This window comes from Chelonia mydas, chromosome 5, assembly GCF_015237465.2.
Source record: "Chelonia mydas isolate rCheMyd1 chromosome 5, rCheMyd1.pri.v2, whole genome shotgun sequence".
NCBI lineage: Eukaryota > Metazoa > Chordata > Testudines > Cheloniidae > Chelonia > Chelonia mydas.
In genome coordinates, this window is record NC_051245.2 from 109706840 (window position 1) to 109719566 (window position 12727).

Consider the following 12727-nt stretch of genomic DNA (forward strand, 5'->3'; position numbering starts at 1 on the left):
GAAGATAGTTAGCAACTGTAGCAATTTTGGTTCATTTAATCATTAAACTGGCTATATTGGCACTGCCAACCTAAACTAGTGCATTCTATGTTTTGTCTAGAAATTAAAACAAGTGGTCATAACACACACTTTTTATTTCTAGGTGTAATAAAGTCATTACTTCATATTTCATAGCTGTCTCCAAATATTCTGGAAACATTAAGGTAAGAACAGGGAGTTAGCCTCACAAATTTGCCTCCTGAATTTAGGGTCACGGGGGGCAAATGTATGTCAGATGGAGTAGTTGCTTAGTTTCAGAAATTCAGGTTAAAAATGACTTCTGCCATTTTGTAATACTGAGCTTTTAATGTAAATATTCCATTTTTGAATCTTGCTTCACAGTATCAATCAATTTGGAAAGGTTTTGGTGTACAGCAGAGAGAATGCGCTAACAAATCATATAGCAGAAGAAGATAAGAGGGGAGACAATTCCTTCTTAGGAGGGAAACTTAATATTTTAGTGTCCCCTGCCCTGTTTTATTCACTACTGTTTGTAGTTTTTTCCCTAAAAAGTGTTTTCCCCTACTGATTGTTCATTTCACAGACATTACTGCCCTCTTTCTCCTAAAGCTTTCAACGAGGTCTGATCCATCTGGCAGATTGTATTGTAACCAGCAATGGCAGAAAAACAGAAAAACATTTTGGAGTGGTGTTAGCTCACTGTAGCCAAAGAGCCAGCAGGGGGAGCACAAGACACTGTTTTTCTGTAGGCAAGGAATTTAATGGCTACTGCTCTTAGAAAGTAAATGGCATTACTCGGTGACTGATAGACTGATTCCAAAGGACTCTCCACATCAGATAATTATAAAATAGATTAAAATGTGGTTGTATAGTACTAGACACTGTCCCTGTATATTTTGCATATTTAAAAAAATTAAATGAAAAAATCAGTACAACACACTTAAATCATGGCTAGTAATAATTATATTACTTAACATGTCACTTGGGATATTTATATATTCCCAAAGCATCCAGAGTCCTTGAAAACGTACACATCCAAAGAATGTTAAAGACAAGAAACTTATTTCTTCACCAAAACCCCTTGGCTATATCATGTTTATCCCATTAAATTATGTAAGGTAGGAGATACAGACTCCCATGTTTTTGAATCCATATTTCAGAAGAATATGTTAGAGTAAGCCAAGTGTGATGGTTCTGTATTACCAATTAGTCCCTTCTGATTTTGGACAAGTGAACATTTAGCCAACAATATCCATTTTTCTTCTTTTCTTTGCACTCACAGGGTACTGCCCGTGAGCTGTGCAATTCTTCCTTGAATAAACCTAACTAGAGTACTGTATAACAGTCTGAAGTCAGTGAGTGGGAAGCTAACATTCTTGGACTTCTTGGTTTAAATATTTACAGTTAAGATCCATTGTCAATTTCAGTAGTACCCTACATCTGTAAATCTAAACTGAAACCTGAAAACCCTACCCATGAAATATAGACTAAAAGAGCCATTCAATAATCTTTAACTGCAACTTTAGAGAGTGCTGTAAAAAGTTACATTTGCTCACTTGTACACTCTGTTCACACCAATAAGGAAGCTACACTGAAGTTGATGAAGTAACTCTAATTTACACCAGTTGCGGGTCTTGCCCTAAGTAAATACTACTCCTCAACAAGTTGGGGCTTAAAAAATTCCCAAAAGAAGTGGATTTCAATTTACAGCATGTTACCATAGAAGAATACACAACATTTTAATAGTAACCGGGCTACGATTACATTACATGTCCATTCCTCCAAACACAAGCGATAAGCCTAAATAAGGCAACGCCTTGGAGCATATTTTTTCTGATATTTGTACCTGTTGCCATGAGCACAGAGTAATACTGCTGTCTATGTTGTATGTGAGGCTGGGAGGAGATAAGGCTGTTTCTGAGGGGAGATGGCTGAATAATCCTTCCCACTGGCAAGTAATGCAATGTACTGATACAATGACTCTTTCCACCATTAAACATTGCAGCGAACATCAGTTAAAACTGAGCAAAGAAGAAAGTGATTAATTAGAGGACTATCCCCATGGCTCTGGCATGCCACGCTCCTTAGTGAGGGTTTATAGTGATAATTTATTGATATTTTATCTCTCTGGATCTCTGACGAAGGAGAAAAGGAATAGCTAGGTACTTATGGCTAAAATTAAAACAATGGTTTAAATCAGACACTATTACTGTTACATGCCCTAATTAAGTAATCAGATAACTCATAGTCATTCCTTTACAACAGTTTCACAGATATGGAATGGAAACCTCCATTGCTGTATGACTCTATATCTAATCTTGTATCGCCTATTGTATCTAACCATTCCACTGCCATGTGGTTAGAAACTCACTGCTGGTAACTGTATCAGCAGGGGCAATAAGTAAGGTAGAGCTCCTGAAGCAACAAGTCAGTGAACATGGGCCTTTTCTATTGCAAAGACCCAATTACCTGCTCCATATCTACCAAAATGGCTAGATACATTTACAGCCGGATAGCAAAGATCAATACAATATAACATACATGGCAGCATACATGAAGAGACAATTGTGCAGATGCACCTTCACATGCCAATGCACTTTTGAACAATCACCACATGTAAAGTTGTTTTAAAAGGCAAAGCATCAATATTTGTGGACTGAACCTTGTATAAGAAATTGTAGAGGTTCAAAACTAGAAAGGGCCTGTTCACAGTATGGTCATAGTGGACTGGAAGATAACTTAAAAAATATTGGGATATATAAAATATATAACATCTTTGGGAGGAATCAAAAACCTGAATATATTTGCCAGTCAAATCAATTATTTTCTGTAGTAAGACACTGGACTTTCTTTAACTCCATGACTTACTTTTAGAACAACCTCACAATTACCATTTGTCAAGTGCCTTCCTGCCCTTCCTTTTAACAAATTATTGAAAAGCAACCTGTACAGTGAAGCACTCAAGATGCAGATGTAACGCTGACAGACCCCAGTCATTGGCAGGCGGGATCGAACCAGGGGCCCCTAGAGCTTAGTGCATGAGCCTCTACTGCATGAACTAAAAGGCAACTGGCTGTTAGCTAAGGCTGTAGAGCAGACTCATTTTATCTCTCTCTTTTTAAGCGGTCTCGGTGCCATTAGATGGGACAGAACACCACACCCAAGGAGGTGTGTGGGTTACACAGATACAGAAAAAAGAGGAACGACAACCCAGTAGTTAGGACTCTAACCTAGGATTTGGGAAGACTGGATTCAATTCTCTACTTCGGCACCGACTCCCTGTATGACTGGAGCAAGTTAAATCTCTGAGCTACAGTTCCCATTCTGTAAAATGGAGATAACAGCACTTCCCTACCTTAGAGGGGTGTTGTAGGGTAATTACATTAAAGATAGTGAGGTGCTCAAATACTATGGTAATGAGGGCCATATAAACACAATAGATAGACCACTTGCTTCTGTGTTTCCTTTTTAATTACAATCTATTTTGTATGTTACCAACATGTGCAATTAGCAATTTCATTTCTGTGTCAGGGACTCATTGGTTCAGTGCCTATTGATACACAGGTATTGGTGCTGGCATTTTACCTAGGGAACAGTACTGTACACATTTTCATTGTATGAAAGTGATAAGCAATAATAGTATTCTCATGGCATACAAAATCAGGTGCCAATAAGGCCAAAGAGCGTGCTTTAAAACAGCATCAAGCAACAAAGGAAACCCAAACCCAAAACAATAAAACACTGAACAAAGAAAAGCAATCAGGATAGAGAGGATACTTATACACTGATTGCGTCATGAAGCAGGTGGATGTTTTTTGTTTGTTTGAAAAAAATCCTAAAATGCAGTTTATTCCCAATTTACTTAAGTCATCTGAAGAAATTCTCTGCTACTTTGAACATGTTAATCTACATTTTTCAGATGGCTCATTGAAATAATCATGTTTCTAGTACAGGAGGAAAAAGTATTACTTTTACTGTTTATTAGCTTCACTTATTCACATTGATGACCTGGAGACAGATGACAGATCTCCGATTGTGAAACAGCAAGTAAAAGAATAAATATAATTCAAAAACCCCAAGGTCATCACATCACAAGATGCACTTCGCCCATTTATTTTGATGCATGTAAATTTGTTTTAATTATTTAAATTGTTACATTTAATAAATTTGTTTCAGTACTTGAAAGTATGCTAGTAAATTTTCTGTGGTATATTTTCCAAGAGTGATGAGATAGAGTTCTTTCAAATATTGGGAAGAGAAAAAAGCAATACTGTTCTCTTTTAAGTGAAATATACAATGTAAATACCTTAACCATTGGTTGTTCTCCCAACCATTTGAGTTCTGCACTACTTTTAAAGTAGCAAGTCAGTAAAATCACTTCAGTGAAGTGCCTGTAACATTGCATCTGCTAGGTTATTGTGAAACATCAAGGAATAAATTTTAGAAATTGATTTCCAGATTTGCACTACAACCTCAATTTCTCACATCAAAACAGGTCTCACCTTTGGCCCATGAGATGATTTCTTCTTCACTTCAGAAGAAGACAGGGAGTAGTTACTGGGAAGGTTGGGGAGATGAAGGCTCTGTCCCGAAGGGACTGATGTGCCATCTGACATTACCATGATCTGTTATGAGAGAGGGAAATTAATGTACTGGTCAAATATTATAAAATACTATGTAAGGAATTAGCAATCATTTTGGGAGTGGAGATACTGCAAAATCTCCAATATAAAATGCAATCTTGTTTTCCTCTATAGGTGCTGGATTATTTTTAAAAATTCCCATCCTCCAGGCCAATGGAAAAATCTGCACACACACAAAAAACCCCTTTAAAAACCTGAATAGTTTATTCTGTTAGAGTGAGAATTTTTTACACGTAAACCTGATGAAAAAGATCTGATGTCTCTTTTGGTTTGGATTAAAACCCAATTTGTACCCCCAATTCCATGTCCTCTATAACATTCAACACTTTTGAAAGAAATCAGTTTACTCTACTTGAGGCAGAAAGGTCTGCACTTATTGCCATCCCAGTAAGCAATATAAATGTGAATCAGTCTTTCAGGAGTCTTGACTATTGAATAAAGAAAGCACTATGATGGAAAATATATGGATGATGAAACTGATACTGGTTAAATTTAGTACCTGAAAGAGTTAAGTGGCTTGGCTCTAAAATCCTTTAAGGGAGAGAATCCATCTTCCTAGTCACTCAGGCAAGATGCATCCATGCTGACTACTGACCTCTGGCCTGATCTTGGAGGGTATATATTATTGGGTAACATGTAATCTATTTGCCAGGCATTGTATGATAAATAGGCAAACCAACCAAACAAACATATGGCAGCATCTTAAGGTACTTTTGCAATGAAGCAACTATGGAGCTAACTGCATTGATGTATCAAAACTACTGGGACACTAATTGACGCAAATGAGGTGTTAAGGGTCAGAACTTTAACTATGGCTAGTTGGAATACTACACCCAGGCTGGGGCTGAAACCTTACAAATATGGTACTGAACATAGATGGGTGGAATGGGAAAAAAGCGTAGAAAAGATGTGGTTATCCATCCTGTCACTGGGACATGGAGGGGACTACATGGGACAACTGGGTGGAAAGCCCTCCTCTTGGGGTGATCTCCACTTACTTTTTCTTCCAGCTTTGCTTCTAAAGGTATCCACAAGGTTATAAGTATGCATAAGGTAACACTGTAAGTATTAACCCTGCAGGAAACCCCCTTACTTACCTTATTATTTTATACTTATGTATACTGATTTTTTCTATAATTTCAATTACATTTGTCTGTATTAACTAAAGATCAAAGTTTGTGTGCTTCACCAATTTCATCTTCTTAATTAACTCTAAATAGCCACCTGAAAAGTGCCTGTTTTTTGTGACAAGTGCATGTTGCACCCCAATAAACAATTTCTTAATTGTAGTAACTTATCAGGCTACAAGCTCAAGAATGCCAGAATGACAAAGAATTATAAGGACATTTCAGTTCCTTGGGAAGCAAAGCCCTAATCAGTCCTTTGAGGACGGTCTTTTGTTTTCTGTGGTAAACTATCCCATGTAGGTACACCTGGGATACATCTTTGAGCCCTGAGAGTGCCCTTCTGCATTGCTGTTAGAATCCCCCAAATGGGTGGCATGGAGGAACTGAGTATGATGCAGGATCGCAAAGCCACACAGATAATTCCTCATGTTTGATAGGTTTTTTTTAAAATCTATCCAGATATCCTGATAGCCAATTACTTTATCCAGCTGACTACAAAGAAAGCACAAGTTGCTTATAGTTAATTTTGTCTTCTACCTGAATTTGTATCACACTCCCCACAGTGCTATAATCAGACCACCACCTGGCAAAACAGGAGCTTAGGTTTAGCCAGAGGACATCTAACAAAGTAACTCCATGATACACCGATTCAACATCTCAGGCTCCTAAACCAGGGCAATACCAGAAGATGGTGCTCTCACAAAGCAACCACTCTCTTGAAGGTATATTCTGGGTGGTCAGGTGGGATCAATTAATAATTTAATTCAACTCAACTTAAATGGCTGACTTTTACGCTCTTCTGACAGACATTCTTTAACCAGAGCTCACCAAAGTTTACAGCTGAACTCAGCTAGACAAAATTCAAGGAAGGAGGTTGGAGGTGCCATAAAAGGTGACTGGATGCAAGGATGAGAAGTCTCCATTAAATCTGTGTGCACGTATATCTCAGCGCTGTAGTACAGGCACAGAAAACACACTTTGCCTCTACTATACATCACCCAGTGGAGCTGGTCAGGTTTGCAAAGAGCATGGTTAATTCAAGTTCTTTCTTTTGAATCAGAGTCCACATTACAACATTATAAGCAAATATCCTTCTTTCTGGGGAATTTCATTTGTGCTAGCATCAGTTCATCTTCATGAGAGGACACTAAGAACTGAAAGTGGACCCATCAGAGCTTGAAAATAAAAATATATATAAAAACAAAAAAACCTACACAGTGCCAAGGAACTCTATCATTGGAATGGAAGCCACCAGTTCTTCCCTAAAGGATAACAATTCTACTCAACCAAAATATAACGTACTGTGGTTTAGCCACTACTCAAACCACCATCTCTTGACATTGACGTTTTATCCACTTATCTCCATTCTGAAAACAATTTAAAGGAAGTCGATGCAGAAGGTGATACCCAGCATCTCCAGAGGCATGGGAACATAGTGGAGGTTTGGACAGAATCAGGAAATATCAACAGGAGAGAAGTTAGAAGTCAGTTGAGAATTGTTACGTGCAACAACTGCTTGCTTGATGCCCAGCTTGATGTGAAACAGTATTTTTTTTAAGAAGTTCACAATCAGTAACAGAAAAGGTAAAAAGCAAAAGAACAAGAATTAGGAATAGAATGCCACGTCTTACTCTGTGACCCCATATGATGCTTTTTCATGCACTTTTTCTTCATACAATTAGTACTTTTGAAAATCCTATCCTGACAGCTGGCCTAGCTCTGCTCCCATTGAAGTTAATGGTAAGACTCCATTACCCTTAGTGGGAGCAGAAATAGCCAATGCTGAGCATTTCTGAAAATGCCATGCTTAATGTTTGATTTCGTTGTAAAACACAAAGTTATGTTCAGAAAGGTAGCTTGAAACATTCCAGTATTCCACATAGAAACTGAGCAAATCCAATATTGATTTCGCAAGTAAAATGTAGATTTTCCTAAATGTGAGCACCGTAAGGTCAATTTAATACCTATACTCCAAAGCATGTTATTTCATTATTAGCCACCATGAACAGTGGCAGAATTCTGCTCAGTGGGTGGACAATGCGTGCAGTAGGCCAAATACAGCTCAAGCTTCTACTTAGGCTCTGTAAAGCTGACAGTAGCAAAATAAAGTCTCCTATGTACATTTCATTTCTTGGCTACTAAAATAAAAAACATTTCCCTATCTGCCCATTCAAATTAATGTGAGAAGAGGAATTTTCTGATCCTCAGGCCACTTCTCCTCCTCAGACCCAGAGTTTAAAACAAAACAAAACAAAACAAAACCTCTACCATCATTTCATCCTCCGAGTCCCCTTCTATAACATTGGTCTTGCTAGCTAAGACATAACTTTAAGAAAAAGTTTAGGCTGTGAACACTTTCTTTTGAAACTTAGCACATTTCCTTGAAGCTTAAATTAAGGAAGGAGACAGGGCTAGGGTTCAGCTGAAGGGCTACTTAAAATATGGTGCCCTTTACTTAGTGGGGAAAACCACTATGCTGAACATTTATGACTACTTCCTTTTGAAAACACCTTGAAATCCCATAGCCATTGAGGGTATGTCTTCACTGCTGAGTTAGCTCAGGCTGTAGCATGAATGTTGTCCCTTCCTCCCCAACGTTCACACAGAACATCCTTTGTCCCAGGCTTGAGGGTACTTTAAGCCTGCACTAACATATATAGCTGAGGATATAAGCTTGATATAGGGTTTTGCCTCAACCTGGGCTGGCAATCTGCTTACTTCGCAGTGAGGATACAGACTAATCAAGGAGTGCTGACACTCCTTCGCTGCCTTCCCACCATTCCACCTGGGTCGTATTTCTTGCCCTCTACCTACTCCCCTCTTCTGCACTGGAACTCACCTACAAGTTTATATGGTGAAATCAGCCTTTAAACCCCATGCAGGCCTACTACATTTCTGCTGTGCTTTCACAGCATTCTTACACAGTCTGAGAAATCCTCTTTCCAATGTGCTGCCAGCTGCCCAGATGCTGACACCAAGGTTCTGATGAACCTTTGATGTGAGATCACTAAGACCCATGATTTGGGGAGATGTAACCAAGATCAGCCGTTCTAAGAGGAAATCTCCAAGAATTTGCCAGGTTTCAGAGTAACAGCCGTGTTAGTCTGTATTCGCAAAAAAAAAAGGAGTACTTGTGGCACCTTAGAGACTAACCAATTTATTTGAGCATGAGCTTTCGTGAGCTACAGCTCATTTCATCAGATGCATACTGTGGAAACTGCAGAAGACATTATATACACAGAGACCATGAAACAATACCTCCTCCCACCCCACTCTCCTGCTGGTAATAGATTATCTAAAGTGATCATCAAGTTGGGCCAGCAGAAGAAATTCAGTGGAAGGCCTCTCAATGCAGGGAGAGGCATCAAAACTTTGAAGACTGCATATAGGAAGGTCCAGGATCACAACTCCACAACCACCAAATTGCCATAAATTTGCCTGTTCTACGAAGAGTTTGATGAGGTTCTCGGCACTGCTGACAGCACTCATCCCACTTTCCTGCTGAACATGCTCCTGGATTAGGAAGAGGAGATAAAAGGAGCAGCTACAGCAGGAACCAGGGGCAGAGAACATAGAGTATACGCTGAGCCCCATGCAGTCAACTGCACTGGAGCACATGGAGAACTTTCTTGAGCCATACTCCCAGGATATCTTAAAAAAAGGCTTGGTGGGTGTGCGTGCGCGCGGGGGTAGACCAACCTCATTAATGATATTACGTGCCGTGGGTCGGGCTTTGCCTGCCAGGCTTCAGTTGAAGGTGGAAGAAGCTCCATTTGACCTGATCCCCCTTCCTTTCCTTTCCCCACTCCTCACCCATCAAGCCACGTGAAATCGAAGATGGACTCCAAGCAGGGGGGATAAAAATTAAAAACAAACATGATTTCCTGTAGTACCCGCTTCTGCATGCATGCAAAGCAGTCACTATTAGCATAAGCAGAGCAATGCCCACAAAGGCAGGAACGCAGGCAGCAAAAGCATATGTATTTTGCTGGGTGCTTTTTCTCACACGGATGCTATCATTAAAGCATTTTCAGAGGCAGGGTAGATATTAAGAACACTGCATGACCTGGAATGATATTAACTCCAGATTGCTTGCAAAGTCTCTCAGTACTACGGAGTCAATGGAGGGTTATCACCAGTGGATGGGCAGGATGTGGAAAGGCCGGGGGGTAGACAAGTACACCTGTGATTCTAGAGCTGCCTCCTAGTTCAGCTCTTGTTTATATATGCCCAAATTTTAATCTGATCTAGGGGTATAATGCAGGAGAACTTGCCATAAATAAAAAGAAACTCAAAATGGTCAGTGAGGTTTCTCGGCAGAGAACACTTGCCATTACCATTTTTATAGATCACTAGACTCCTCCAGGAATTAACCTCCACATCAGCCACCAGACGATGAAAGATCTCCATGGCACAGAAGAGGCCTGGAATAGGTGTTCCCTCTTCCAATCTTTAATTTCCAGCAAGGTGACATCTTCTAATGCCACCACTGCCTGAACAATGTTAAGACCACAAGGTTCTTGGCCTGTTCCCCCTCCACACTCAACCCCCACAAATGCCAATTACATGTTTTTGAGGTGTTCTGTTTTTTTAAAATAACTATATAATCAGGTCACGGCAGTATTAGTGCAGAGAAATGTAGAGAAATTGAGCCTACATCAAAATAAAACCGGCAATTGTTCCCACTGTTGTGATGCAGAAAATTAAAGGAGAAATGTTCTCTCCCCTCCCACTCCCCACTGAACAGAAAAATACTGTTGTGTGTTATTGCTTTATAGAGCCATCTAACCCAGCTGAGACAAGGCACCCACCCATTCTCCCACCCCCAGGATGCCACTGACTGTCAGTGACTGGTGCAAGACCCTCTGGGGGAAAAGAAAAAAGGTGAGAGATGAGCTGCTAGAGGAGATACACAAGGTCTTTGCCAGCAGTTTGGACCAGCTCCTAGAGTAGGACCTCCTCCTGGCTACAGCTGAGAGGATGCTGGATAGGGAGAAGATGGAAGCAGACTATGTTGCCATGAAGGAATAGGAATGCAGCTGCAGCAGGAAGAACAGCAGCAACATAGGTAGATGATGGAGTGGCTGTTAGCCATGATGGCCAGCAGGCAGCAAAAAAATGCCAGCCTTGATACCAGTCCCTGTCCCAGTGACCTCTCCTCTCTGCTACCCTATCCTGCACTGAATGATGCCCAATTCTGAATGTGAAAATGAACCATTCAATGCAGTTCCTGGATAGAAGCATATGTGGGCAGATTACCAGTTCTGCCCTGTGCATCAACAAGAGAAGAAGAACAAGAATGCAACTCATGGGCATTTCCATTCTTATATATGTGACATTAATTTTTAAAAAGAAATTGTTAATTTTATCTTGTCTATTTACTCTGGGGCACTTGGGCTACCCATGCTGCTAACTGCTAATAAATGATTTCTGCAGCTAAAGGCCTTGGTATACGAGTGCTTAGCAAACAATATAGAGATGGTAATTTAAAAGCAAAGCTTTTAATAAAGTTTCAGATTAATGCCACATACAATTGATTGTAAAACTGGTGAAACAGTGCATCAGTGCTCTTCTCACCTCACTATTACGATCATTCCTCCTGCAAAGCAAAGATGTCTCTTGTGGGCCCATCCCTTAAATACCTTGCCATCCTGGATCCAAGCCCCAGTTAACAGAGATGCACTTCTCTTTTGGGTCCATAAACAAGCACAATCAACGCACTCCCTGGTGAATATTCTCCCTCTCCTCCTTATAATTATGTTGTGCAGTGCACAGCACACCCACAGTGAAAGGCATTATATACACTGGCATCTTAACAATTTTGCAGGCAGCACCATCTTGCCTTCAGTCACCAAATGCAGTCTACCATCATCCTGCAACTGCTCAGTATTTAATTATCTTTCTTCTTCCATGTCCTCTCACACCAGGGTGGAGCTCATAAGCCAAACCAACGGAGGACAGGCTGGGTCTTCCAAAAACCAACTACACTGGTCCCAGACACCCCACTGATATCCATATTACTGAGTGGGAATAAAGTCCCAGCTTATCCCAGTTTGAAACCAACTGATCTCCAAAATATGCTGGCATCACGGCATCATTTTTTTGTTTATGGATCTTGCCCATGAATCCCACATTAGTGTTTATGAACCAGTTTCTGTGGTTGACCAAGGGCTGCATAATGAGTGAGTAGTATCCATTCCAGTTTACATATTCACGTGCACCATTGGGGAAGTAGGAGCAGACTACAGGCACAAGTGCCATTGATGGCTCCAATATAGTTCAGGAAGTCCATTCTCTCAAAGACCAAAATTATGTCAGGGACACTAAGTCTTCACTACCCATAGGCAAACCACTGCAATAAATTACCTTGCAAACCTCTATCACCACAGTTGATTAGAGAACTCGAAACCGACTAGCCACTGATCTGTAGCAATATGGAGTAGTCAGCTTCCAGATAGTAATAGCAACCTGCTTCTGGACTAGTCAGGTCTCTCACCTGCATGTCCTGGTGTTGATAGGCCAGGGCAAGCTCCTCACACAGCTCCACAAAGGTCACTTTCCTCATGCCGAAGTTCTAGGCCCACTGCTGCTCATCCCAGGGCTGCATGATGATGTAGCCCCACCATGCTTTGCTTGTGGTCCCGCTCTAGAACTGTTGGTCAACACAGGGGGATTTCATAGCTATTATCACCATCAGCTGTCTCTAACTGCTCCATGTGTGCGTGTAGCCTGCGTGAGCTCCTTAGCAAGGCATGCCATCACCTTTTCAAGATGACAAGGGACTGCAGAAGTGCCCTCCGTCATATTTCATGTCCTGCACCTGCCTTCTTTTTCCTTTGCTTGAAATGTGACTTGCATTAACAGCTGGAACAGTTCATCATCCAGAGTAGGATCCACGCTTTGCCACCGATGGTTAAATTTACTGAGCTGGTGAGTTAAGAGCAGTTCTGCACAGAG

The 12727-nt window shown here is 40.6% G+C and overlaps 1 protein-coding gene across 4 annotated transcripts in view; it reads right to left on the bottom strand.

The window, feature by feature from the left end:
• The window catches only part of MLLT3 (MLLT3 super elongation complex subunit), a 218090-nt gene that overhangs the window by 67649 nt on the left and 137714 nt on the right, over positions 1-12727 (bottom strand). For 2 of the 4 annotated variants that reach the window (XM_043546319.1, XM_043546320.1), the window contains exons 5-6: positions 9209-9283; positions 4503-4625 (exon numbers count right to left, since the gene is read on the bottom strand). In XM_043546319.1, the coding sequence (XP_043402254.1) occupies positions 4503-4625; positions 9209-9283 (198 nt within the window). The remainder of the gene's footprint in view (positions 1-4502; positions 4626-9208; positions 9284-12727) is intronic. The other 2 variants (XM_007061680.4, XM_027824159.3) reach the window with 1 other exon arrangement.